This window comes from Stegostoma tigrinum, chromosome 1 (assembly GCF_030684315.1).
Source record: "Stegostoma tigrinum isolate sSteTig4 chromosome 1, sSteTig4.hap1, whole genome shotgun sequence".
Classification (NCBI taxonomy): domain Eukaryota; kingdom Metazoa; phylum Chordata; class Chondrichthyes; order Orectolobiformes; family Stegostomatidae; genus Stegostoma; species Stegostoma tigrinum.
In genome coordinates, this window is record NC_081354.1 from 187059719 (window position 1) to 187084496 (window position 24778).

General features: G+C 43.1%; 1 protein-coding gene across 5 annotated transcripts in view; it reads left to right on the forward strand.

Moving 5' to 3' along the window:
* The window catches only part of LOC125455349 (sideroflexin-5-like), a 274456-nt gene that overhangs the window by 148332 nt on the left and 101346 nt on the right, over nucleotides 1-24778 (forward strand). For all 5 annotated transcript variants that reach the window (XM_059650637.1, XM_059650636.1, XM_059650639.1 and 2 more), the window contains 2 exons: nucleotides 10420-10535; nucleotides 18664-18749. In XM_059650637.1, the coding sequence (XP_059506620.1) occupies nucleotides 10420-10535; nucleotides 18664-18749 (202 nt within the window). The remainder of the gene's footprint in view (nucleotides 1-10419; nucleotides 10536-18663; nucleotides 18750-24778) is intronic.

The following is a 24778-nucleotide window of genomic DNA, read 5'->3' on the forward strand; positions in this document are numbered from 1 at the left end:
AGAAATATGGGAAACAGGCAGGAAAATGGAAATGAGGGGGAAATTAGATCAGTCATGATTGTATTAAATGTTCAAGATGCTGAATTTCCTGCTCCTGCCCCGAGTTCTTATGTTCTTATGCATTTTGGGAGGAAGAATAGAGGAGCTCTATTATTTAAATAAAGACTACAGAAAGCTACAATGCAGAGGATTTGGGAGTCTTCATACATAAATGACAAACAACTAGCACACAAGTTCAGGGGGTAACAGGGAAGATAAATGAAATATTGCCCTTTATTTCAAAGCAGTTGTGTTCAAAAATAGGGTAATCTTGCTAACATATACAAAACACTGGTTAGACCGCAACTGGATTACTATGAACAATTTTGGGCTCCTTATCTAAGCAAAAATATACTAGTATTGGAGACAGTACAACAAAGGTGAAATGATGAATTTCAAGCTGAATTAGCTGGATAGCAAAGATGATTCTCGATAGGAGTGCAAGAGACAGGGTAGTTGTCATGGGGGACTACAACTTTCCAAATATTGACTGGCAGCACTATAGTTTGAGTACTATAGATGGGTCAGTTTTTGTCCAGAGTGTGCAGGAGGGCTTCCTGACACAGTACATAGACAGGCCAACAAGGGGCGAAGCCACATTAGATTTGGTAATGGGTAATGAGCCCGGCCAGGTGTTAGATTTGGAAGTAGGTGAGCACTTTGGTGAGAGTGATCACAATTCTGTTATGTTTACTTTAGTGATGGAACGGGATAGGTGTATACCACTGGGCAAGAGTTATAGCTGGGAGAAAAGCAATTACGATGAGATTAGGCAAGATTTAGGGAGCATAGGATGGGGAAGGAAACTGCAGGGGATGGGCACATTAGAAATGTGGAGCTTATTCAAAGAAAAGCTCCTGTGTGTCCTAGGTAAGTATGTACCTGTCAGGCAGGAGGAAGCCGTAGAGCGTGGGAGCCATGGCTTACAATGTAAGTGGAATCTCTGGTCAAGAGGAAGAAGAAGGCTTATGTTAGGATGAGATGTGAAGGCTCAATTAGGACGCTTGAGGGTTACAAGGTAGCCAGGAAAGACCTAAAGAGAGAGCTCAGAAGAGCCAGGAGGAGACATGAGAAGTTATTGGCGGATAGGATCAGGGTAAACCCTAAGGCTTTCTGTAGGTATTTAAGGAATAAAAGAATGACAAAAGTAAGATTAGGCCCAATCAAGGATAGTAGTGGGAAGTTGTGTGTGGAGTCAGATGAGATAGGGGAAGCACTAAATGAATATTTTTCAACAGTATTCACTCTAGAAAATGACAATGTTGTGGAGGAGAATACTTAGATACAGGCTACTAGACTAGGTTGGATTGAGGTTCACAAGGAAGAGGTATTAGAAATCCTACAGAGTGTGAAATTAGATAAGTCCCCTGTGCCGGATGGGATTTATCCTCGGATCCTCTGGGAAGCCAGGGAGGACATTGCCGAGCCTTTATTGATCTTTAACTCGTCATTGTCTACAGGAATAGTGCCAGAAGACTGGAGGATAGCAAATGTGGCTCCCCTATTCAAGAAAGGGAGTAGAGACAACCCTGGTAATTATAGACCAGTGAGCCATATTTCAGTTGTTGGTAAAGTGTTAGAAAAGGTTATAAGGGATAGGATTTATAATCATCTAGAAAAGAATAATTTGATTAGGGATAGTCAGCATGGTTTTGTGAAGGGTAGGTCATGTCTCACAAACCTTCTTGAGTTCTTTGAGAAGGTGACCAAACAGGTTGATTAGAGTAAACCAGTTGATGTGGTGTATATGGATTTCAGCAAAGCTTTCGATAAGATTCCCCACAGTAGGCTATTGTACAAAATGCGGAGGAATGGGATTGTGAGAGATATAGCAGTTTGGATCAGAAATTGGCTTGCTGAAAGAAGACAGAGGGTGGTAGTTGATGGGAAATGTTCATCCTGGAGTCCAGTTACTAGTGGTGTGCCGAAAGGGTCGGTGTTGGGTCCACTGCTGTTTGCCATTTTTATACACGACCTGGATGAGGGCGTAGAAGGATGGGTTAGTAAATTTACAGACGACACTAAGGTCGGTGGAGTTGTGGATAGTGACGAAGGATGTTGTAGGTTACAGAGAGACAGATAAGCTGCAGAGTTGGGCTGAGAGGTGGAAAATGTTTAATGCGGACAAGTGTGAGGTGATGCGCTTTGGTAGGAGTAACCGGAATGCAAAGTACTGGGCTAATGGTAAGATTTTTGGTAGTGTAGATGAGCAGAGAGATCTCGGTGTCCATGTACACAGATCCTTGAAAGTTGCCACCCAGGTTGACAGGGCTGTTAAGAAGGGAGACAGTGTTTTAGCTTTTATTAATAGAGGGATCGAGTTCCGGAACCAAGAGGTTATGCTGCAGCTGTACAAAACTCTGGTGTGGCCGCACTTGGAGTATTGCGTACAGTTCTGGTCACCGCATTATAAGAAGGATGTGGAAGCTTTGGAAAGGGTGCAGAAGAGATTTACTAGGATGTTACCTGGTATGGAGGGAAGGTCTTACGAGGAAAGGCTGAGGGACTTGAGGCTGTTTTCGTTAGAGTGAAGAAGGTTGAGAGGTGACTTAATTGAGACATATAAGATGACCAGAGAGTTAGATAGGGTGGGTAGGGAGAGCCTTTTTCCTAGGATGGTGACGGCGAGCACAAGGGAGCATAGCTTTAAATTGAGGGGTGAAAGATATAGGACAGATGTCAGAAGTAGTTTCTTTACTCAGAGAGTAGTAAGGGTATGGAACGTTTTTCCTGCAACGGTAGTAGATTTGCCAACTTTAAGTACATTTAAGTCACCATTGGACAAGCATATGGACGTACATGGAATAGTGTAGTTAGATGGGCTTCAGATTGGTATGGCACGTCGGCACAACATCGAGGGCCGAAGGGCCTGTACTGTTCTGTAATGTTCTATGTTCTATGAAATTTCAAGCTGAAATGTGGTATCATAAAATTGACTTATCATTTATCTACTTCATCTCTCTACTTCATCTTGTCTGCGATCTCTTTAATTGTTTTCATGATTAAATGAGCATTCTCTCCTTTTGAATCCAAACATAACTAGTCCAAGCCCAGTAAGTTTATGTGCCTTTTAAGCAGACTCTGTGGTGATTACTTTTGATGTAAGGCAGTGTCACATTGTTCGTACCCAAACCATTGAGAAGGTGAATGTACCTATAATTTTATTGCAGATTGCCATGTGTGGAATCAATAGACAAAAGCTTGACGTTGTTTGTTTAGTCACGTCTGTTAAACATTACAATAAGGAGCAATAATCAACATCAAATCTTCCTTTCTTTTTATGTTCTAATCTTCCAAAATCATAAACTTACCACGTGTCTCAGAAGGTAGGAGAATTTCTTCAAGAATGTTGAGGCCACTTTGATTCTGCCATGGTATATTGTGTTGATAACACAGAAAGAGGCCATTCAGCCTGATAGGTCTATGCCTGTGTTTAAGCTCCACAGGAACTTCCTCATGCCCTACTTCATCTCACCAAATCAACATATTGCTCTATTCTTCTTTTCCTTTCTCCTAAAATACTGCTATGCTTTTTGCCTCAGCCACTCCATGTGGTCGTGAGTTCCACACTCTCACCACTCTGTGTGTTCTTCCTGTGCTCTGGTAAATACCAGGAGCTCAAGCTGCTGTCCCTTGGAGCTTCAGTTGGTGTTGGTTTTGCTCCGCAGGCAATATCCCGGTCTTCATTAATATTTATCTCTGTAAGCCGATAACTCCTCAGCACTGCACACAGTCTACTGATTTGAAAACTGTGTGAGTTCCAGAATGCTTTGTCATTGCAGGCATGGCAGAGAGTTGGCCTGGCTTCCATTCACAGACAAGTACCAGCAGCTGTTGTCAGAGCTCTCTGAGGCGTCCTGCGCTGTGAAAGCCTTGGGGAGGCCTGATTGTGAGCTCATGCGCTAATTAATTTGTTTGCTTATGTGATGATTAACCCTCTCCTGATTTTGGTACTTTTAATAGCTTGGGAGATCTTTGCTCTATAGGCTGCAGCGACATACCCACACTCTCTTCCTCTTTCTCTCTCTTACATAGTCACAAAAGGATATCTTCCTTACCATCTGTATGTACAAAAAAAAATCACCCTACAATGTCATTTGGCACCTTTATTCAAAAAGGGAAGGAAACAACAACCATGTAATTGTAGGTCAGGATGAACACAGCAGGCCAAGCAGCATCTTAGGAGAACAAAAGCTGACATTTCAGGCCTAGACCCTTCATGCTTTTCTGATGAAGGGTCTAGGCCTGAAACGTCAGCTTTTGTGCTCCTGAGATGCTGCTTGTCCTGCTGTGTTCATCCAGCTCCACACTTTGTTACCTCGGATTCTCCAGCATCTGCAGTTCCCATTGTCTCTGATGTAATTGTAGGTCAGTTGGTTTAACATTTGACATTAGGCAATGTTTTCATCTAAAAGTATATAATTAGAATATGATAGCTAAGCATTTGGTACTTCACCTATAATTGAACTCCAGAGTTTCAGACCGATTGATTGGGCTTATAGAATTGGAAGACTGCTCTCAATAGGATAACAAATGCAAATGGAGGTGGCCAACTTACACCCTTAGTTACTCACTTTTATACTATTGTTATAACTACAAAATGAAAGTGGGTGTTTTCCAGAAATAGAGCTAAAGTCTGGTTTAGTTGGGTCCTCAATTTCCACCCAAGATTCCCAGATGGCCAGTTTGTAGGGGATTTTCCACCTGCCGCTTATGGAACCTGATGGGGATGGCCTCAACAGTGAGCCAGTGCATTGTGGCCCCATGCCCAAAATCCGGGCAGGCTTACTCGTATTTTTGGGACCCAGCTGAAGCTTGAGTCCAGAATGAATGCATGATCACCGTCATTAATTTGTTGCCGCAGAGGGCCTACCAAACACTATCTCAGGATTCCTTATTAGTGTTCCCAGAATGTTTGTGTGGAAAAAGCCATAGACATTGACACAGCCTTAGTCATCACCATGGTATACATAGATTTATGTAAAGTTCCCCGTGGTAGGCTCATGCAGAAAGTAAGGAGGCATGGGATAGCAGGAAATGTGGCAGATTGGATTCAGAATTGCCTGACCCTGAGAAGACAAAGGGTGGTAGTGGATGGAAAATATTCAACGTGGTGCTCAGTTACGAGTGGTGTACCCCACAAGGATCTGTTCTGGATCCTCTACTATTTGTGGTTTTTGTAAGTGATTTGGATGCAAGAGTGGAAGGGTGGATTAGTAAATTCGCAGATGATACATAGGTGGGTCAAGTTGTAAATACTGCGGAGGGCTGTTCTAGGTTACAAAAGGAACATAGAATTGGAAGACTGCTCTCAATAGGATAACAAATGCAAATGGAGGTGGCCAACTTACACCCTTAGTTACTCACTTTTATACTATTGTTATAACTACAAAATGAAAGTGGGTGTTTTCCAGAAATAGAGCTAAAGTCTGGTTTAGTTGGGTCCTCAATTTCCACCCAAGCTGGGCTGGGCTGAGAAGTGGCAGATGGAGTTTAACCCTGAAAAATATGAGGTGATTCATTTTGGAAGGACAGCCTTGAAAGCAGAATACAGGATTAACAGAAAGATTTTTGGCAGTGTGGCGGAGCAGAGGGATCTTGGGGTTCATGTCCACAGTTCCCTGAAAGCTGCCACCCAGGTGGATAGAGTTCTTAAGAAGGCATATGGTGTGTTAGCTTTCATTAATAAAGGGATTGAGTTCAAGAGCCGTGATGTTATGCTGCAGCTATACAAAAGCCTGGTTTGGCCACATCTGGAGTATTGTGTCCAGTTCTGGTCACCTCATTACAGGAAAGATGTGGAAGCATTGGAAAAGGTGCAGACGAGATTTACCAAGGTGTTGTCCGGAATTTAGGGAAGGTCTTACGAGGAAAGGTTGAGACAGCTAGGGCTTTGCTCTTTAGAATGACAAAGGATGAGAGGTGACTCGGTAGAGGTGTACAAAATGATCAAAAGTATAGACAGAGTGGATAGCCAGGTGGAGGTAGCTTTTACGAGGGGACATAGTTTTAAAGTGAAAGGAGATAGATATTCGGGAGACATCAGAGGTTGATTCTTTACTCAAAGTGGTAGGGGCATGGAATGCATTGCCGGAGACAGTAGTGGAATCGGCCTCATGAGGGGCATTTAAGCGGTCATTAGATAGGCATATGGATGATAGTATAAGGTAAGAGTGGAGATTAGATAGACCTTAGGATTAGGGTAACATTTCGTCACAACACCGTGGACAGAAGAGCCTGTGCTGTGCTGTACTGTTCTGTGTTCTGTCTTTGATCAGAAACTTACACGATGGTACACATTTTACCAAGATAACCGGTAGAGGGTAATTGAGGAAAATTGCTGTTTAACGTGCATTTCTTTAAAGATTATCTGTAATTTAAATAGCTAAGTCTACAACAGCTGTTTAGTTAATATAGACAGCAAGTTTTCTTTCACTTTCCTCTTGCTCTTCGACACAGACCATTCTGTCTTGCTCTTGAATTTCTCTGTCTCCCTCTCTATATTTATATAATATCACGTTTCCAGGAATATTACAGAGAATGGCACGCAATGGCTTCAATTTTCACAACCATGGATTGCCTCTTCATTCGTACAAAACTGGCAGAGGAGGCCAAATACTGGAAGTCCAAGCTCAATACCATATTAATGGAAGTAGGAATGGAGACAGTTTACATTTTGCACATGATAATATTTTTGTGTGCAGAGTACACCTGATAGGAGCAGGCTTTAACATTTTGGCTACATAGGGTGTCCACTTGGAGAGGTAAGGTACGTTTTGGAGTTGCGACTATAAGCATGCATTCTGTGGAGCTCCAACTGTACAATCAGTAAGAAGGTCTGTGATACATTTAAATAAATCAGCACAGACAGAGAGAAGATTCTGACAGATTTCAGGCTTAAAAGTAGCTAGGTATCCTGGGATGGATAAATATATCTGAGCTTATTGCGTGGGGCATGGGAGGAAATAACAGGGGCACTTGCAAAAATTTAATTCCTCTCAGGCCATAGTAGACGGATTGGAGGAGTGGAGGACAGGCAATGGGGTATTCAATAAGGGAGCAAATCTAACTTTGGTGGTGGGGAAACCATTGGAAGCAATTCTGCGGCGCAAATTAATTTGCATTTGGAAAGGCAGGGATTAATCAAAGACAGTTAGCATAGTTTTGTAAAGGGGGAATCATGTCTGACCAATTTGATTGGTCACCTCCTTGAAAAATTCAATGTGTCAGTGAGGGTAATGTTTTTGATGTAGTCTGCTTGGACTCAAGCGAAGCTTTTGTTAGGGCCCAGACAAAAGTCTAATAGTGAAGTTGTTGGGATTCAAGGAAATTTTGGAAATTGGATCCATAATTGGCTGACTGGCAAGAAGCAGAGGAAGATGGTTAAGGAATTTTTTTCCACTTGGATGTCTGTGTATGATGGAGTTAAGACCTCTGTCTTAAATGGGCAACCCCTTAATTTTAACCTGTAATTATTTAAAGTATTGGCAAAGGTCTGCAGCTCGGGTTATGGACGAGGTTGTTGACTTGCTCGGTGAGCTGGCTTGTTTTTGTTCAAATGTTTTGTCACCATATTGGATGACATCATCAGTGGAGCCTCTGATGAAGCGACGTTATTTTACTCCACTTGGAATTTATACTGTCCGTTAAGGACATATTGGAATTGGTAACAAGACTCCTAAGACCACTAGGAATCATGGTGGCCCACAAGCCCACAGCCACTCTACTAAACACTCACAAGAATTAAAGACCCCATTTCCACAACATGCAGACAATATGGTTTACAAAATACCATGCAACAACTGTCATAAACATTACAAGGACAGACAGGAAGGAAGGAAACTAGCCATCAGAATGCATGAATATCAGCTAGCAGCAAAACGGCATGACAAACTCTCCTTAATATCGAAACATTCAGACATCGAAGGCCATCAGTTTAACTGGGACAAAGTAACTATAGTAGGTCAAGTCAAACATAGACATGCACGGAATTCCTAGAGGCATGGTTCTCCACCCATACTTCAATCAACAAACATATAGAATTGAACCCCATACAGATCAAAACCAAAAATGACAGTACCCACCATGACAAACCACACAATATAAGTTCCAAGCAGAGTAGTTCATCGGAGGCTCCACAGCTGATGTCATCTCACATGGTGACAAAACGTTTGAACGAAAACAAGCCAGCTTGGCAAGCAAGTCAACAGCCTTTAACCTATCATTCATAGTTCTGAACTTTCCTACAAGATGAAACATCTTTTCAACATCCACCTAAGCAAATCTCCTCAGAATCGTACATTTTTCAATTGAGTCACCTCTGACTCTCCTAAACTCATGGGATGTAGGCGTGGCCTATCCACCTTTCCCCATTAGGCAATCTGCTCATTCCAGGTAATAGTTTTAGTAAACCTCTGAACTGCCCCCATCATGTTAAGATCCTTCCATGAGTATGGTGAACAGTGCTTTAACTAGCATTCCAGATGCAGCCTTATCAATGCACAGTATAACTGAAGCATAAACTTCCTACTCTTGCATTCAATTCCCATCACAATAAGCTGTAACATTCAATTAGATGTCTTTATTACTTGCTGTACCTGTATGTTCAGCTTCTGTGATTCATGCATGCGGATCCCCAGATCCCTCTGCATCTCAGAGGTCTGCAACATCTCACCAATTAGATAATATGCTTCTTCTTTATTCTTCCTGCAAAAATGGATGAATTCATACTTCCCCACACAATGCTTCATATGCCAGATCTTTGCCCACCCACTATATCCCTTTGTAGGCTCCTTATGTCATCTTCACAATTCTCACTCCTACCTATCTGTCTCACAGATTTACAGTTCTGAGTGGCTGTAAATTCATTGAGGCAGAACTGTGAATTCTGTTCCTTTTATTCAGGTTTTAGGGGAAATTTAATGTAGAGATTTTCATTCATGGGAATGATTTTGTTAAACAGTGAAATCTTCAATAGAAAATGAAGAACTTTATTTTATCTCATCTCATGAGGTATGCCCATGATAGACAGTGGATGTGTTGGCATGGTAGTTGGAAGGGCAAAGTGTGATTGGTTCATAGGAACTATTCAGCACATTTAGCCTGCCTTGCCATTCCAGATCATGTCTGATAATTTTCTAACTGCCATCTTCCTGCACTGTTTGCATATCCCCTAATGCTGTTAGTTTGCAGAAAACTACTTATTTCTCCCTGGAACCTGCTCAGTGATTGAAGTTCCTCAACCCTCCAGGTCAGTTAATTCCAAAGATTCACCACCTTCTGGTTGGTGAGACCATGAGTTGGCACTGAGTTGACACAGGCCCAGTAGTGGGTCATTAGGTTGAATAAAAGGGAATAGGTTGGCAAGGTGGGTACGAGAGGCGATGGCTGCTCCATAGCATGGTGGGATATAGGAGGTTGTTTTGAAGGGATGAAGAGTGTTGCTCCCAAGAGACCTCACATGACTGGATATTGCCTGTCCTGATTCCCGTAACACCCAGTCAAGCCAGAATGAAAATCTCAACTGCCATTGTTTAAAAAGGGATAACAGAGATAATCCTGGAAGTTATGGGACAGTGAACCTCTCAACAGTGGTAAGGAAATTATTGGAAAAGATTCTCGGACAAGATCTGTAAGCGTTTGGAAGCAAATAGACTGATTAGCAATAAACAGCATGGTTTTGTGCACGGAAGGTCATACCTCACTAACTTGAACGAGGTTTTTGAGGAGGTGATGAGGATGATTGGTGAGGGAAAAGCAGATGATGGTCTCTGTGGACTTCAGTCAACCCTTTCACAAGGTCCCTCATGGCAGACTGATATAAAGGTTGAAGTCACCTGATACCAGGAGTGAGCTTGCAAAATGAGTACAGAATTGACTTAGTCATAGGATAGAGGGTAGCACTGGAAGGATGCTTTTTGGAATGAAAGGTCTTGACTAGTGATGTTCCATAGGGATCAGTGCTGGGATCTCTGCTGTTCGTAATCTACGTATATGATTTGAAGCAAAACATAGCTGGTCTAATTAGTAACTTTGCGGATGATACAAAGATTGGTGGAGTTGTGCAAAATGAGATCTTATATATAAATTTAGAAGAGTAGGACTCTGTATATATTCTAGAGGATTAAAACCTCTGTATGGAATAGGGGATCCTACTAAAGCTCAGACCAGGAAAGACCATTCAATAAAATCCTCATAGATCTGATTCTGAGAATGTGATAAAGACCTAGCCACTGGGACAGCCATTCTGGAGGAAATGATTTCCTTCTCTTCCACAAATCTCACGATTCTATGATTTACTTTCCAGAATAATGTATTTTTTAAAAGGTCTGACTTCTCCAAAATATTGCTGAGTGTTTTGTATATTTTGTTTTCCTGCAGCAGCTGCAAACGTCTGCAACGTGGTGCTGATGAGACACAATGAGCTAGAGGAAGGGATCTCAGTGTTGGACATGGATGGAAATGTGATTGGATCTTCCAGGATCGCTGCCAGACATGTGTGTGTTTGACTCTGATTTTGTTTTGTTGCCTTTTGGTTTTTACCCTCACTGTTGCTACAAGCTTCTTTTAATTGGTTGCCAAATCTGCTCTCTTGCATCTCAAAATTTCCCCCAGTCCCATAATTGCCAGCTGTAACGACAGGTGCTTCTATCCGAAACTCTTTCTGAACGTCTCTTAACGTCTACCCTTAGCTACACAGGATGGCGTGTGGCTGATTTCCTAGGTAGGCAGGAAGAGCATTGGGGTTTGCCTGCAGGAGCGCCCTCTTGCTCTTCCCTTCCCCTGACCAGGAACAAATTTTGAGGCACTTAAACTGTCCTCTAGTTTGGTCCATTTAATGAAGACAAAGGTGTCGTCCATGTAGCATATCCATAGTTTTGGTTGGATTAATGGAAGGGCTGTCCTTTCTAGTCTTTGCATCACTGCCTCTGCTATGAGTCTGGAGATGGCTGATCCCATGGATGTCCCATAGATTTGTTCGTATGTTTGGCTGTTGATCGTTAAAAGGATTAAACTAGAGGAGACACACAAACTGATAAACAATACCCTCACTGGAATAAAATTCACCAGAGAGGAGGAGAAGAACTAACAGCTCCCATTCCTGGACATCATGGTAGAGTGCAAGACAAATGGAGAACTCCAAATGAAAGTACACTGAAAAGCCACACTCACGGACCAGGTACTGAACTTCAAAGGTAACCATCCCAGCACACATAAACGAAGCTGCGTGCAAACACTGTTTAAACGGGCAACAACACACAGCAGCAACACAGAACTACGCCAAGAAGAAGAATACCTCTCCCAGGTTTTCAAGGATAATAGATATCGAGAAAACTGGGTCAGAAGATGCCTACACGAACAACATCAGGAAGATACTACACGCCCCGACACACTCATCACACTACCCTACATCAGGAACACATCGGAACTAACCACAAGACTCTTATGACCGCTGGGCATCAGAGTGGTACACAAGCCAACATCAACCCTACGACAACTGCTCACCGGAACTAAAGACTCACTCCCCACCATGGACAGGACCAATGTCATCTATAAGACCACCTACAGAGACTGTGAGAAGCACGACATCAGACAAACCGGAGGGAAACAAACAATAGGATACACAGACACCAACTGACTACAAAAAGACACGACCAATACTCACTCATCTCAATCCACATGGACACGGAGAACCACCAATTCGACTGGGACAATGCCAAGATCCTGGGACAAGGTAAACAGAGACAGGCATGGAAATTCCCAGAAGCCTGGCACTCCACGAAGCACACTATTAATAAACACATAGAACTCGACCCCATATACACTCCACTACGAAGGAAAACCGGAAGTGAGGCAATCCAGCTCAACGGACTCCAGAGTTTAAAAACCGAGTGGGAAAACACACCAATGCTTCATCGGAGACTGCATTGATGATGTTACTCAGCAGGGTACTGAAACATCTGCAGAACAACAAACCAGCTCGGCGATCCAACCAACCTCAACACCCACAACCAGAGCTACAAATCTACTCCAAAACCTTAGAATGTAAGGTATTTAATGAGGCTAATTGGCTACATGACACTTGGACCAGAGTTGTCCTGCTCGTCCTGATTGAGTTGCCTGTAAGCAACAGTGGAAACCAATGGGGCAAACTCTTCGCTGGTTTGAGTCATACCTGGCACATTAGCGGATGGTTATGGTTGTATGAAGACAGTCATCTCAGTTCTAGGACATTTTTGCAGGAGTTCCTCAGTGTTCTGTCCTTTGCCCAAACATCTCGAGTTGCTCCATCAATGAACTTCCCCAGATCATAAGGTCAGAAGTGGGGATGTCCCCCAATGATAGCACAATGTTCAGCTGCATTCATGACTCCAGAATATTGAAGAAGTCAAGACTGAAGCAATCTATATCCAAATGCAACAAGATCTCAACAATATTCACACTTGGGCTGAAAAGTAACATTCGTGTCACACAAATACCAGGCAATGATCATCTTCGACAAGAGACAATCTAGCCACCGCCCCTTGATATTAAATGGTGTTACTATCACCGAATCCCTCATTATCAACATCCTTGGGTTACCATTGAACAGAAACTTACCTGGACCCACTACATAAACACTGTGTCTATAAGAGCAGGTTAGAGGCTGAGAATACTATGGCAAGTAACTCACCTCCTGATTTCCAAAGCCTGTCCAACATGTAAAAGGCAGGAGTCAGGAGTGTGATGGAATACTCCCCATTTGCCTGTATGGGGGCAGCCCGAACAACACTCAAGAAGCTTGACGCCATCCAGGACAAACCAGCCGCTTGATTTGCACCACATCCACAAGCATCCACTCCCTCCACCACCGACGCTCAGTAGCAGCAGTGTGTACTATCTACAAGATGCGCTGCAGATATTCACCAAAGATCCTCAGACAACACCTTTCGAACCCACAACCACTTTTATCTAGAAGGACAAATACAGTAAATACTTGGGAAAACAACGACCTACAAGTGCCCCTCGAAGCCACTCCTTCACTGTCTCTCAGTCAAAATTGTAGAATTGCATCAGTGACAGTGTTGCTATGCCCAAAACTTGAAGTCAACCTTACAGAGACATTGCAGAAGCCTTGGAGCTTTGTTTGGGATACCGTTCGATGAAGATGCAGTCTATTTAAGTGCTTTCTATTTATCCTTTCGCATCGTAAAATACACTGGATTATGGCAACAAAACACTTTTTCCTGTATTTCCCTAAATATATGGGGCAATAAACATCATTCATTCATACCTAAGGGAATTGTGGGCCAATCTAACCACCAACTTCTCATGGGTAGCTAGGGATGGACCATAAAGGCTGGCCCAACAAACAATGCCTATGTCCCAAAAGTGAATAGAAAAATGTCTTTATTTTGATTCCTTTCCTTTCCCTATCTCTATTTTGTTGAACTTTCTGGCTAAACTGCAAACACCTTTGTGTTCTAGCTTTGTTCATACTACTGAAATCTGAAGGGGAACGGTATTTACAAGGAGCATAATACATTATCCCTGATATTCACTGCATTCAAGTGGATGAATGGGAAGTGGACGCTCCTCATGCAATTTCACAAGACCCCGTCTGCGCTGTATTTCAGAACTCATCCTGGGACCTGATCATCTCCCTCCCATGCTGATATGGCTTCAAAACTGTGAAGGCTTTTGCCTTCATTTGTGTTTCTAGTTGCATTATCCAGTGATCCATGACTTCACCAGTTCCTAAAGAATTTGTTCAGCTGCTCCCATCATTTTCTGCAGCAAAGAAGTTAGATTAATAACATGAATAAATTAACTACAGAAAGTTATAGTTTGAGAATAGTGCAGTCGTTTTTTTTTAAATAACAGAAGTTTAGAGGCTAAACATTATTAAATGCTGGAAACATTTGATCAAGCTGATCAAATTGGGAAATAATAATGATATCTTGCTGTGGTGGATTCCGTCGCAAGATCGTTGATCTGAGCCACACATTCTCGTTTCCACAGAAACTGCATGACCTTCTCAGTGTTTCCAGCATTTTATGATTGGTTTCAGACTTACAACATCAACGTTATTTCACATTGTGTTTCCCAACTTACAGTTCCAGCTGAGGAGGAGAGAAGACAACAGACAGGAAGGAAGGCAGCGAAGCAGGAGGTGAAGCAGGGACTTTTGCAGAACAGAAAAGAGAGACCAGAATCAGCCAGCCATCCGACCCATAGCTAGCTACCCAGTCCAGAACCCCAAGGCTAATGAGCCTTCCAGCCAAGCCACAACCACCAAAGAACTAATATTCAGGACTATTAATAACCAACCAGGTTGCTGGAGAGCCCCAGTTTATGGTGAGCTGAGTGGTGTCATTAACTAAAGGAGAAACAGCAGCAGAGCTGAGCAGAGACCTGGTAGGAAAGATAAGAGAGTTGAATAAATGTATATATAATCAATGATACAACAATTAATTATTATGGAGACTACTCAGTGATGCCCAGGATTGTCCTTGTAACTAAACGATGTACAGTAAAAAGATCTTTCCAGAATTCTGTTTCAGGTCCCTGTTACTCTGATGGAAGTTACTGTTCAGGATTTTCAGTTCTGCTTGGATATACCATAGCACATTAGTGACATCCTCAGGTAGCACAGAGACTCAGCGGATAGCACTGTTGACTGACAATGTCAGGGACCTAGGTTTGATTCTCTCCTAGGATAACTGTGTAGAGTTTGCACGTTTTCTCTGTGTTTTTATTGTTTCTGCCGGGTGCTCCAGTTACTTCCCACAGTCCAAAAATGTTCAGGTTAGTGAATTGGCCATTCTAAATTGTGCTATGGACCAGACTAAACCCTCTCAAAATATATTAAGAAGATAACCTAGAGACTGACGTTTCCTAATTTTAGAGTCAAGTGCCAGGATGCATTCAGGATGCAATTCAATTGGTCTAACTACCAGTCTTGAAGAAAAACATACTTTATTCATACACTATAGTTAAAAGACAAGAAAAGAAGGAAGAAATCAGAATTACTTAATTCTGTTGGAAAACTTTACAGAATAATAGATTAATTAACCACTATAAAAATTAAACACATCCTATACTGTAACACCCCATAAATACACACTTTGCAAAGGCAAATTCAGCACAATAGATTATCTCACGTGCAGTTCTCCAGTCCAGAAGGAAAAATACCAAGAGAAAATTCCGAGAGACAGAGTAGCAAGGAGAGATGTACTGCAGCTTCTAAACCCAGCTTCAAGACCCCAGCAACAACTGTTGTTGGAAAACTAAAATTAAAAATCCTGGCTATGTTGGAGCATGACCCCACCCATTCAGGCTGCTTCTATTGTTCCAAGTTTTAAAAAAATACGCAAAACCTCACAAATTTACTTTATTGGATTCAATTAGACAGCTAGTAAATGAATAAACTAGTTCCACCTAGCCCACGTCCCTCAAAATCCTCCCTATTCACGTATTTATCTATGTCTTTTAAATGTTGTAACTGTGCCCATATCAATCACTTCCTCAGGAAGTTCATTCCACACACGAACAACCCTCTGTGTAAAAAATGTTTCCCTCATACCTTTTTAAAATCTTTCTCCTCTCATCTTAAAAATATGCCCACACTAAGGAACCGATATCTATGCACCTCATGATTTTATTAACTTCAATAAGGTCACCCCTCAACCTACATGCCAGTGAAAAAAGTATCCCAGTCTCTCCTTATAACTTAAACCCTCCAGCCCTGGTGACATCCTTGTTAATGTTAGCGAGTTTTGAGAAGATTTGTAGCTCAGGTTGAGGTTCTGGATGTGAGTTTGCTTGCTGAGCTGGAAGGTTCGTTTTCAGACATTTCGTCACCATTCTAGGTAACATCATCAGTGAGCCTCCGACGAAGCGCTGGTGTTATGTCCCAAGGAAACCTAACCAGATAAATAGAAAGTGGGACATAACACCAGCGCTTCGTCGGAGGCTCACTGATGATGTTACCTAGAATGGTGACGAAACGTCTGAAAATGAACCTTGTTAATGTTTTCTGCACCCTTTCCAAATTAATAATATCCTTTCTCTCGCAGGGCAACCAGAACTGTAAGCATTACTCCAAAAATAGCCTCACTAATATCCTGTACAACCGAAACATGACATCCCATCTCTTATACTCAATGCTCTGAACAATGATGGCTTGCATGCCAAATGCCTTCTTCACTACCCTGTCTTCTTTTTTGAAAAAGGGAAGAAGGGATTAACTTGTCATCCAAATCTCATTTGTGGGTAAATTACTTTTTAAGAAGTTTGAAAGACAGTACAAATCACCATTTAGAAAGGCAGGTTAAAGGCGGAAAAATTTAAAATTATGAGGTACCTAAATAGAGTTGCTAGGAAGGATCCATTTCTGTTGGAGCAGAGGCCGCTAACCGAAGGCACGCTTATTAAGTAATTGGTGGAAGAATCGTAGAATAATTGAGGAATAATCATTTTCACGCAGAAATAATTGGGTATGGAACTTTGCTTTCAGTTTAAAAGAGTAGAGGAAACTTTACTTTGTATCACATCCCGTGTTGTCTCTGTCTTGGAACCTTGCTTCACTGGAGCATAGGAGATGGATGTTGACCTTTTTGAGGTTCATAAAAGCACGAGGGACATAGATAAGGTATTTAACAAAGGTCTTTTCTGTAAGATAGTGGACAGTGTGCAGATGGTTTACTTTCAGTTTAAAGTGTAGAGAAAGCTGTACACTGTATTTAACCCTGTGTTTACCTTGCCCCAGGAGCGTTTGATACGGACAGTGTACAGAGAGCTTTACTTTCCATTTAGAAGAGTAGAAGGAACTTTATTTCCCATTTAAAGAGTGAAGAAAGCTGTATTCTGTATCTAACACCCTGTGCTGCACTTGTCCTGGGAATGTTTGATAGGGTCAGTGTAGAAGAAGATTTACTCTGTATCTAACCCCTTGCTATCCCAATCTTGGCAGTGTTTGGTGGGGACAGTGTAGAGGCAGCATTATGCTGTATCTAATGCTGTATTGTATCTGTCCTGGGAGTGTTGGATGCGAACGGTGTAGAAGAAGTTTTTCTTTCAGTTTAAAAGGGTAGAAAGAGTTTTACACTGTAACTAACCTGTGACTGTGTCCTAAGAATATTTGATGAGAACAGTATACAGAGAGCTTCTCTTTCCATTTAGACAAGAACTTTCAAAAGTTGACTGGGGGAGTCTGTTCGTGAGTTCCTACTTGATGTCTGGCAAGTGGGAGGCTTTCAAAAGTAAGACAACGAGAATTCGGGAACAGCATGTTCCTGCTAGTCTGAAGGGCAAAGCTGGCAGAAGTAGGGAACACTGGATGGCCTGAGAGATTGAGGCTCTCATCAAGAAAACGAAGGAGGCATACATCAGGTACAAATAGCTGGGATCAAGTGAATCAACTGAGCAGTATAGGGGGTGTAGGGCTACACTTAAGAGGGAAATCAGTGAGGCAAAAAAGGGACATGCAATAGTTTTGTTAGATAAGTTCAAAACTCAAAGAGAACCACCAAGTATAAAGAGGACAAAAGAGCAACTAAGGAGAGAGTAGAGCCCCTTAAAGATTAACAAGGCCATCTACATGTGTAACTACAGGAGATGGGTGAGATCCGAGACATATATTTCCCATCAGGGAGGTGATGGCCTAATGGCATTATCACTGGGCTGTTAATCCAGGTAATGTTCTGGGGACCCGGATTTGAGTCCTGCCACGGCAGATGGTGGAATTGAATTCTATAAAATATCTGGAGTTAAGAATCTATTGATGACAATGAATCTGTTTCCAATTGTCAGGGAAAACAATCGGTACTAATGCTCATTCGGGAAGGAAACTGCCATCCTTACCTGGCCTATCACGCACATGTGGCTCCAGACCCACAGCAATATGGCTGATTCTGAACTGGCCTCTGGGCAATTAGGGATGGACAATAAATCCTGCCTGGCCAGAAATGCCCTCATCCTGTTAATGAATAAAGAGGGAAGGACAAAAAGTACTTACTGTGGAGAAAGACGTGGAAGCTGGCATAAAGGTAGATAAAGCCCCAGGACTTGAGCAGGGGTGGCATGGTAGGCCAGTAGTTAGCAGAACTGCCTCACAACGCCAGGGACCATGGGTTCAATTCCAGCCTCGGTTGGAGTTTTCACATTCTCCCAATGTCTGCGTGGGTTTCCTCTCACAATCCAATGATGTGCAGCTTAGGTGGATTGGCCATGCTAAATTTGCCTATAGTGTTCAGGGACATGCAGTCTAGGTGGATTAGCCATTACAAATGCAAGGTTACAGGTATAGTGCAGGGGCCTGGGTGGGATCGGTATGGGTTGAATGGTCAGTGTCCACACTGTACAAATACAATGAACTTTACTCTTCATGTAGTGCTTTACCATGTCAGAGATTATTTGATAAACACTGGGTGGCTGAAATGGGTACTTCTTCAGTGCTGATACACCCATATAATTTGCCACAAATTCAGAGTTGAAGAGGAAAGTCCAGTTGGCAGTGCAATTTTTAGATCAGGAAATTAATCACAAATAGCCTGCATTGTCCGCGCAGCAGCATATATTTCACATCAAGCTTCAAGGAAGTGTCAGTATAGTGATTGCAATTATGTTTGTATTTTTTTCCAGGCACTGATGGAGACTGCCTTGACTAGAATTGTCCTCCCTATTCCTATCTTGGTGCTGCCCCCGATTGTTATGTCACTACTGGAAAAGTAAGTGTTGAGATCAAGTCCATTTCAATTGTTTCTGTAACTCATTGTTCACCAACTTTTGTTGGAGTTCTGAATCCTCCAGCACCATCGGTCCAGATGATGGTCCAGAACTTTTCCAGAGCTGCTACTCCTCCATTGAATTGAGCAACAAAAGCTTTCACCAATCTAGAATTTTTGTTTCAGCCTTTTGAGTGTAAGCAAGGTGTGAGCCAGGTTGCAGTGACACTTATCTGGAGATGAATCAGAGGGCTAGCGACATAGGTAGAGAATATTTCTGCTGCTGCAGTGCTGGATGTCATCCACGTCATCTGTTCTGAACTAGTAGAGGAATTAGGAGACGTGATGGTAAGGTTCAGTTGAATGTCTTCAGCGAAAATGAATTCTGTGTTTTCGGATGATATCTGTTAGGGGCAACATGTACATAAGAAACAGAGAGTCTGGGACGGATCAATAGTGGTCATCAAAGATAACTGTGCATGAAAACATTGCGGGTGATTCTCTAAATATGATTAGTTATGATGCGCAGGTGCCAGTGTTGGACTGGGGCAGAAGTCACACAACACCAGGTTCTATTCCAACAGGAACAAAAACAGAAGTTGCTGGAAAAGCTCAGCAGGTCTGGCAGCATCTGTGGAGGAGAAAACAGAGTTAACGTTTCGGGTCTGTTGACCCTTCCTCACAACTGATGGCGGCTGGGAAAACATCAGTTTATATGCAGAAAATAGGGAGGTGGGTGGGGTAGGGAGTAAACGATAGGATAGAGCCCAAAGAGAGAGACAGACAGTTGGACAGACAAAGGAGTTGCTAACGATCAGGCTGGGAGGGTGAATAGTTGTTAATGGGGACTGTTAGTGACTAACTACAGTGACTGAGTATTGGCAGAGTATGTGGCAAAAAGGCCTGGTGAGTGGGGTGGGGGACTGGGACATGGGAGAATTTAGGCCCTAAATTATTGAACTCAATACAGAGTCCGGAGGGCTGTAGGATCCCCAAGTGGAAAATGAGGTGTTGTTCCTCCAGCTTGTGTTGGGCTTCACTGTAGCAAGCCAAAGTCTTTTTTGCGAGCAGAACGTAGATGTTCTGTGAAGCAGTCGCCAAGTCTACGTTTCATTTCCCCAATGTAGAGGACACCACATTGTGAACAGCGAATGCAGTAGACTAGATTCTGGGAAGTGCAGGTGAAGTGATGCTTCACCTGGAAGGTATGTTTGGGCCCTTGGTTACTGGAGAGGGAGGAGGTAAATGCCAGGTGTTGCGCCTTCACCGGTTACAGGGGAAGGTGCCATAGGGCTGTGGGGAGGTGTTGGGGGTGAAGGAAGTGTGGACCAGGGTGTCCCGGCAGGAATGGTCCCTGCGGAAGGCAGACAAGGGAGGGGAGGGGATATGTGTCTGGTGGTAGCATGGTGCTGGAGGTGGTGGAAATGGCGTCTGATGGTAGGTGAGGTTTAGGGTAACCCTATCACTGTTGTGGGAGGGAAGAGAAGCAGAAGTGCGGGAGATGGATTGGACCTGGTTCAGAGGCCTTTTGACAATGGAGCTGGAGAATCTTTGGTTGATGAAGAAGGTGGACATTTCAGAGGCTCCCTTGTTGAAGTTGGCCTCATCAGAGCATGTGATGGAGACGGAAGAACTGAGAGAATGGGATGGAGTCATTACAGGAAGTGGGGTGTGAAGATGTACAGTCCACGCAGCTGTGGGAGTCAGTGGCTATGTAATGGATATTAATGGCCCATGCAGGTACCTATGGCAACTCCTCTTACCTGAAGAAAATGAGAGGAGTTGAAAGAGAAGTTATTGAGGGTGAGGGCAAGCTTAGCCAATTTGGGCCCTAGTTATGCCTGTCTCCTCATGGGGTACGTGGAGCATTCCTCGTTCCAGTCCTAATCCAGCCCCCACCCACAACTCTTTCTCCAATACATCGATGATATCATTGGTGCTGCTTCCATCTCTTGCCTCGGATTAGAGAACTTCATCAATTTCACCTCCAATTTCCATCCTGCTCTCACTTGCACCTGGTCTATCTCTGACTCCTCCCTTCCCTTCCTCGACATTTCTGTTTCGATGTCTGGGGATAGACTGGCCACTAATGTCTATTACAAACCCACGGACTCCCACAGCTACCTGGACTATACATCTTCACACCCCACTTCCTGTAAAGACTCCATCCCATTCTCTCAGTTCTTCTGTCTCCGTCACATATGCTCAGATGAGTCCAATTTCAACAAGGGTGCCTCTAAAATGTCCACCTTCTTCCTCAACTGAGGATTCCCCAGCTCTGTTGTCGAAAGGGCTCTCAACCAGGCCCAACCCATCTCCCACACATCTGCCCTTCCACTTCACTTCCCTCCCGCAACAGCAGTAGGGTACCCCTTAACCTCACCTACCATCCCACCAGTATCCACATCCAGAAAATCATCAGACGCCATTTCCGCCACCTCCAGCAAGATGCTACCACCAGACGCATATTCCCCTCCCCTCCGTTGTTTGCCTTGCGCAGGGACCGTTCCCTCCGGGGCTCCCTGGTCCACACTTCTTCACCCCAACACCTCCCCACAGCCCTATGGCACCTTCCCCATTAACCGGCGAAGGTGCAACACCAGCCCATTTCCCTCCTCCCTCCCCAGTATCCAAGGGCCCAAACATACCTTGCAGGTGAAGCAACACTTCACCTGCACTTCCCAGAATCTAGTCTACTGCGTTTGCTGCTCACAATGTGGTCTCCTCTACATTGGGGAAACGAAACGTAGGCTTGGCGACTGCTTCACAAAACATCTGCGTTCTGCTCACAAAACAGACCCTGAACATACCTATTGTCTGCCACTTCAATGCACCACCCTGCTCCCTGGCCAGCATCTCACTCTTTGGATTGCTGCAGTGTTCCAGTGAAGCCCAATGCAAGCTGGAGGAACAACACCTCATTTTCCACTTGGGGACTCTCCAGCCCTCCGGACTCAATATTGAGTTCAATATTTTGAACTCTCCCCAGTCCTAGCCCCCACCCCACATACCAGGCCTTGTTACCACATAGCCTGCCATTACTCAGCCACTGTCATTAGCCACTAACAGTCCCCATTAACAACTACTCACCCTCCCAGCTGGATCATTAACATGATGGAACATCTGAAGAAGAGATGCAGAAGAATTATAAACAATATCAGCTAGAATCATCATAATTACCCCTTGTTTATGCCCTGTCCTACTATTAGGACAGACCCAGCAGAGGAGTGGGCACAGTGCTGTGCAGTCAGGAGGCAGTTGTCTTCGGAGTCCTCAAATTTGACTCCAGACACGGTGGAGTTTGATTGCATCATGTCAAACATGAACAATGAGAGTCAGGTGAAAATATCTTTGCTGGTGGAGTCATACCTAACACGAATGAAGATGGTCGTAGTTATTGCAGGCCAGTCATCTCAGCTCCAGGACATTTCTGCAGAAGTTCCTCAGGGCACTGTTCTAGGCCGAACCATCTTCAGTTGCTTCTTCAATGACCTTCGCTGCATCATAATGTAAAATGTGGGGATCTTTACTGATTGCACAATTCTCAGCACCATTCAAAACTATTCAGATATTGAAGCAGTCCCAGTCCAAATGCTGCAAGACATGGACAGTCTTAACCATCAACTTTGACTTTTAAAGCTATTGCCTTCGGTGAATCACCGCTATAATCAACGTCCTGGCGGGTTACCATTGACCAGAAACTGAACTCAACTCACCATATAAATTCTGTGGCAACAAGAGCAGGTCAGAGGCTAGCAATTCTGCAGTAAATACCTTGACCCCTGACTTCCAAAACCTGTCCGCCATCTACAAAACACAATTCAGGAGTGTGATGAAGTAATCTCCACTTGCCAGAATCATTGCAACTTCAAAAACAGTCAAGAAGGCTGCCCCTTGCCAAGTACAAAGAAATTTGCTTGATTGCACCCCATCATCAACCATTGATTCTCTCCACCACACCAACAATGCATATCAGCAGATATCTACAAGATGCACTGCAGAAATATACCAAAGATTCTGAGAAAGTGACCTTTTCTATCTAGAAGAAAAATACAGCAGTTAGATGAGAACACCACCACCTGCAAGTTCCCTCCAAGCCACTCACTATCCTGATGTAGAAGCATTGGCTTTCCCTTCTGTTGGTCAAAATCTTGTACCTTTACCAAGTGAATTAAAGTAGGACGTTACCACCATCTTTTCTGTGGCAGCAATAAATGCTGGCCTAGCCAGAAAGGCTCAGGTCCCTGCATGAATAAAAAAAGAAATGATGTGTAGTTGGGAGATCAGCAGTTTAGTGGGAATAGAGATTAGGGACTACGAAGTAAATCTCATGAACTAGATGAGCATGATGGAGCAGGAGGGAAAATGTGAGAGAAACCAGAGAACATACAATTTAGAGCTTAAGGCCAACAGGTTCTTTTGAGGAAATTTGAATCAGTGAACTATTGAAATGAAGTGAACTGGTAAAGACAGTTGATTGGACCAACTCATTTTCAATCTTTGTAGCAAAGAAGTCTATGAGCTCCCTGCTCCTTAGAATTGATGGTGGAGGAGACAGTGGCAAAGAGGTTTAAGTAGATGGTTTACACTAGAGAAAAGAAGCCAGGATTTGATGTTTAAATCCCTTATGGCTTCATTCTTGTTTTCTTTCCTCCAGCTCTCCAACCCTGCAAGTTCTTTATGCTCCTCCAGTTCTGGATTTTTGTGCATCTCAGTTGCTGTATTACTTCATCATTAACAGCAATAGCTTCAACTGCCTTGGTCCTTAGCTCTGGAATTCCCACCGTAAACCTTTCATCTTTCTAAACCTATCTTCTCCTGTAGGTTTTTGCTTAAAACCTACCTCAAGATCACCTGCCCTAATAAAGCCTTGTCACCGTCATTTTGTTTTGTCACATTGCACTGCTACATAGCTTAGCACATTTTATTGCATTTATGATGCTATATTTAATCCAACTTGATCAGAGATAATAGGAACTGCAGATGCTGGAGAATCCAAGATAACAAAGTGTGGAGCTGGATAAACATAGCAGGCCAAGCAGCATCTTAGAAGCACAAAAGCTAATATTTTGGACCTAGACCCTTCATGCCTAGGCCCGAAACATCAGCTTTTGTGCTCCTAAGATGCTGCTAGGCCTGCTGTGTTCATCCAGCTCCACACTTTGTTACCTCTTAATCCAACTTGATGTTGGGTGTCATTGCCAGCTTGTCCACTTTAGTGGCAGTAGAATGTCAATGATGCTTTGGAAATTGGGGCTGGAGGCATGTATCATCCTAAACTAGACAAGCCTGACATACAAAGAGGTTCAGGTAGTTGGTATGACTAGAGAAGAAAAAGCCAGGGTATGAAGTTGAAATCCCTCAAAGCTCCCTCTAGGATAAGCAGATTCCTTCCTAAAGGTCATAAATGAACCAGTTGAGTTTTTGCATTGGTTTATAGCCAATTTTTCAGAAGTAGACATTTTATTTCCATGTTTTCGTTGAACTGAATTTGAACTCTGACACGCCTGGATTTAAATTCACGCTCTCTTATTCACCTAGGCTTCTAGATGACAGGTTCTGCAACATAACTATTCGGCTACGGTACCCAGTAAATTCTTTCAGTTTGCCCCTTTAAAAGAAAACATTCTGTTGCATGAAAGAAGATTGAAAATTATACAGGTGGATTGAGGCCAAAGTGATTTTCATTTGGAGTGCTATGCTATGTTACTCAGTAGGTGCTCAGAGTATTATAGCAAGGCTGGCTTTGTGGAAATTATAATTAATTCAGAGCATCTTTCCTAAGAACTTTGGATTGAGTTTGTTATAAGCTATGATAATGATGTTGTACTTGGTGTATTTGAGGAAATGGGCTCCACTAGCTGAACAAGCTTTTCTCATTCATTGTTTGATTTTTTTTTAACGTTCTCTTTATTACAGCAGATCTCAATGAGTTCACATTTTGTGATAAATTTAGACGTCTCCAGCATGTTCTCTGCATCAGACAGCTTTCACTTGCTAATAAACACCTCAACCTGCAGCACGGCTGTTTG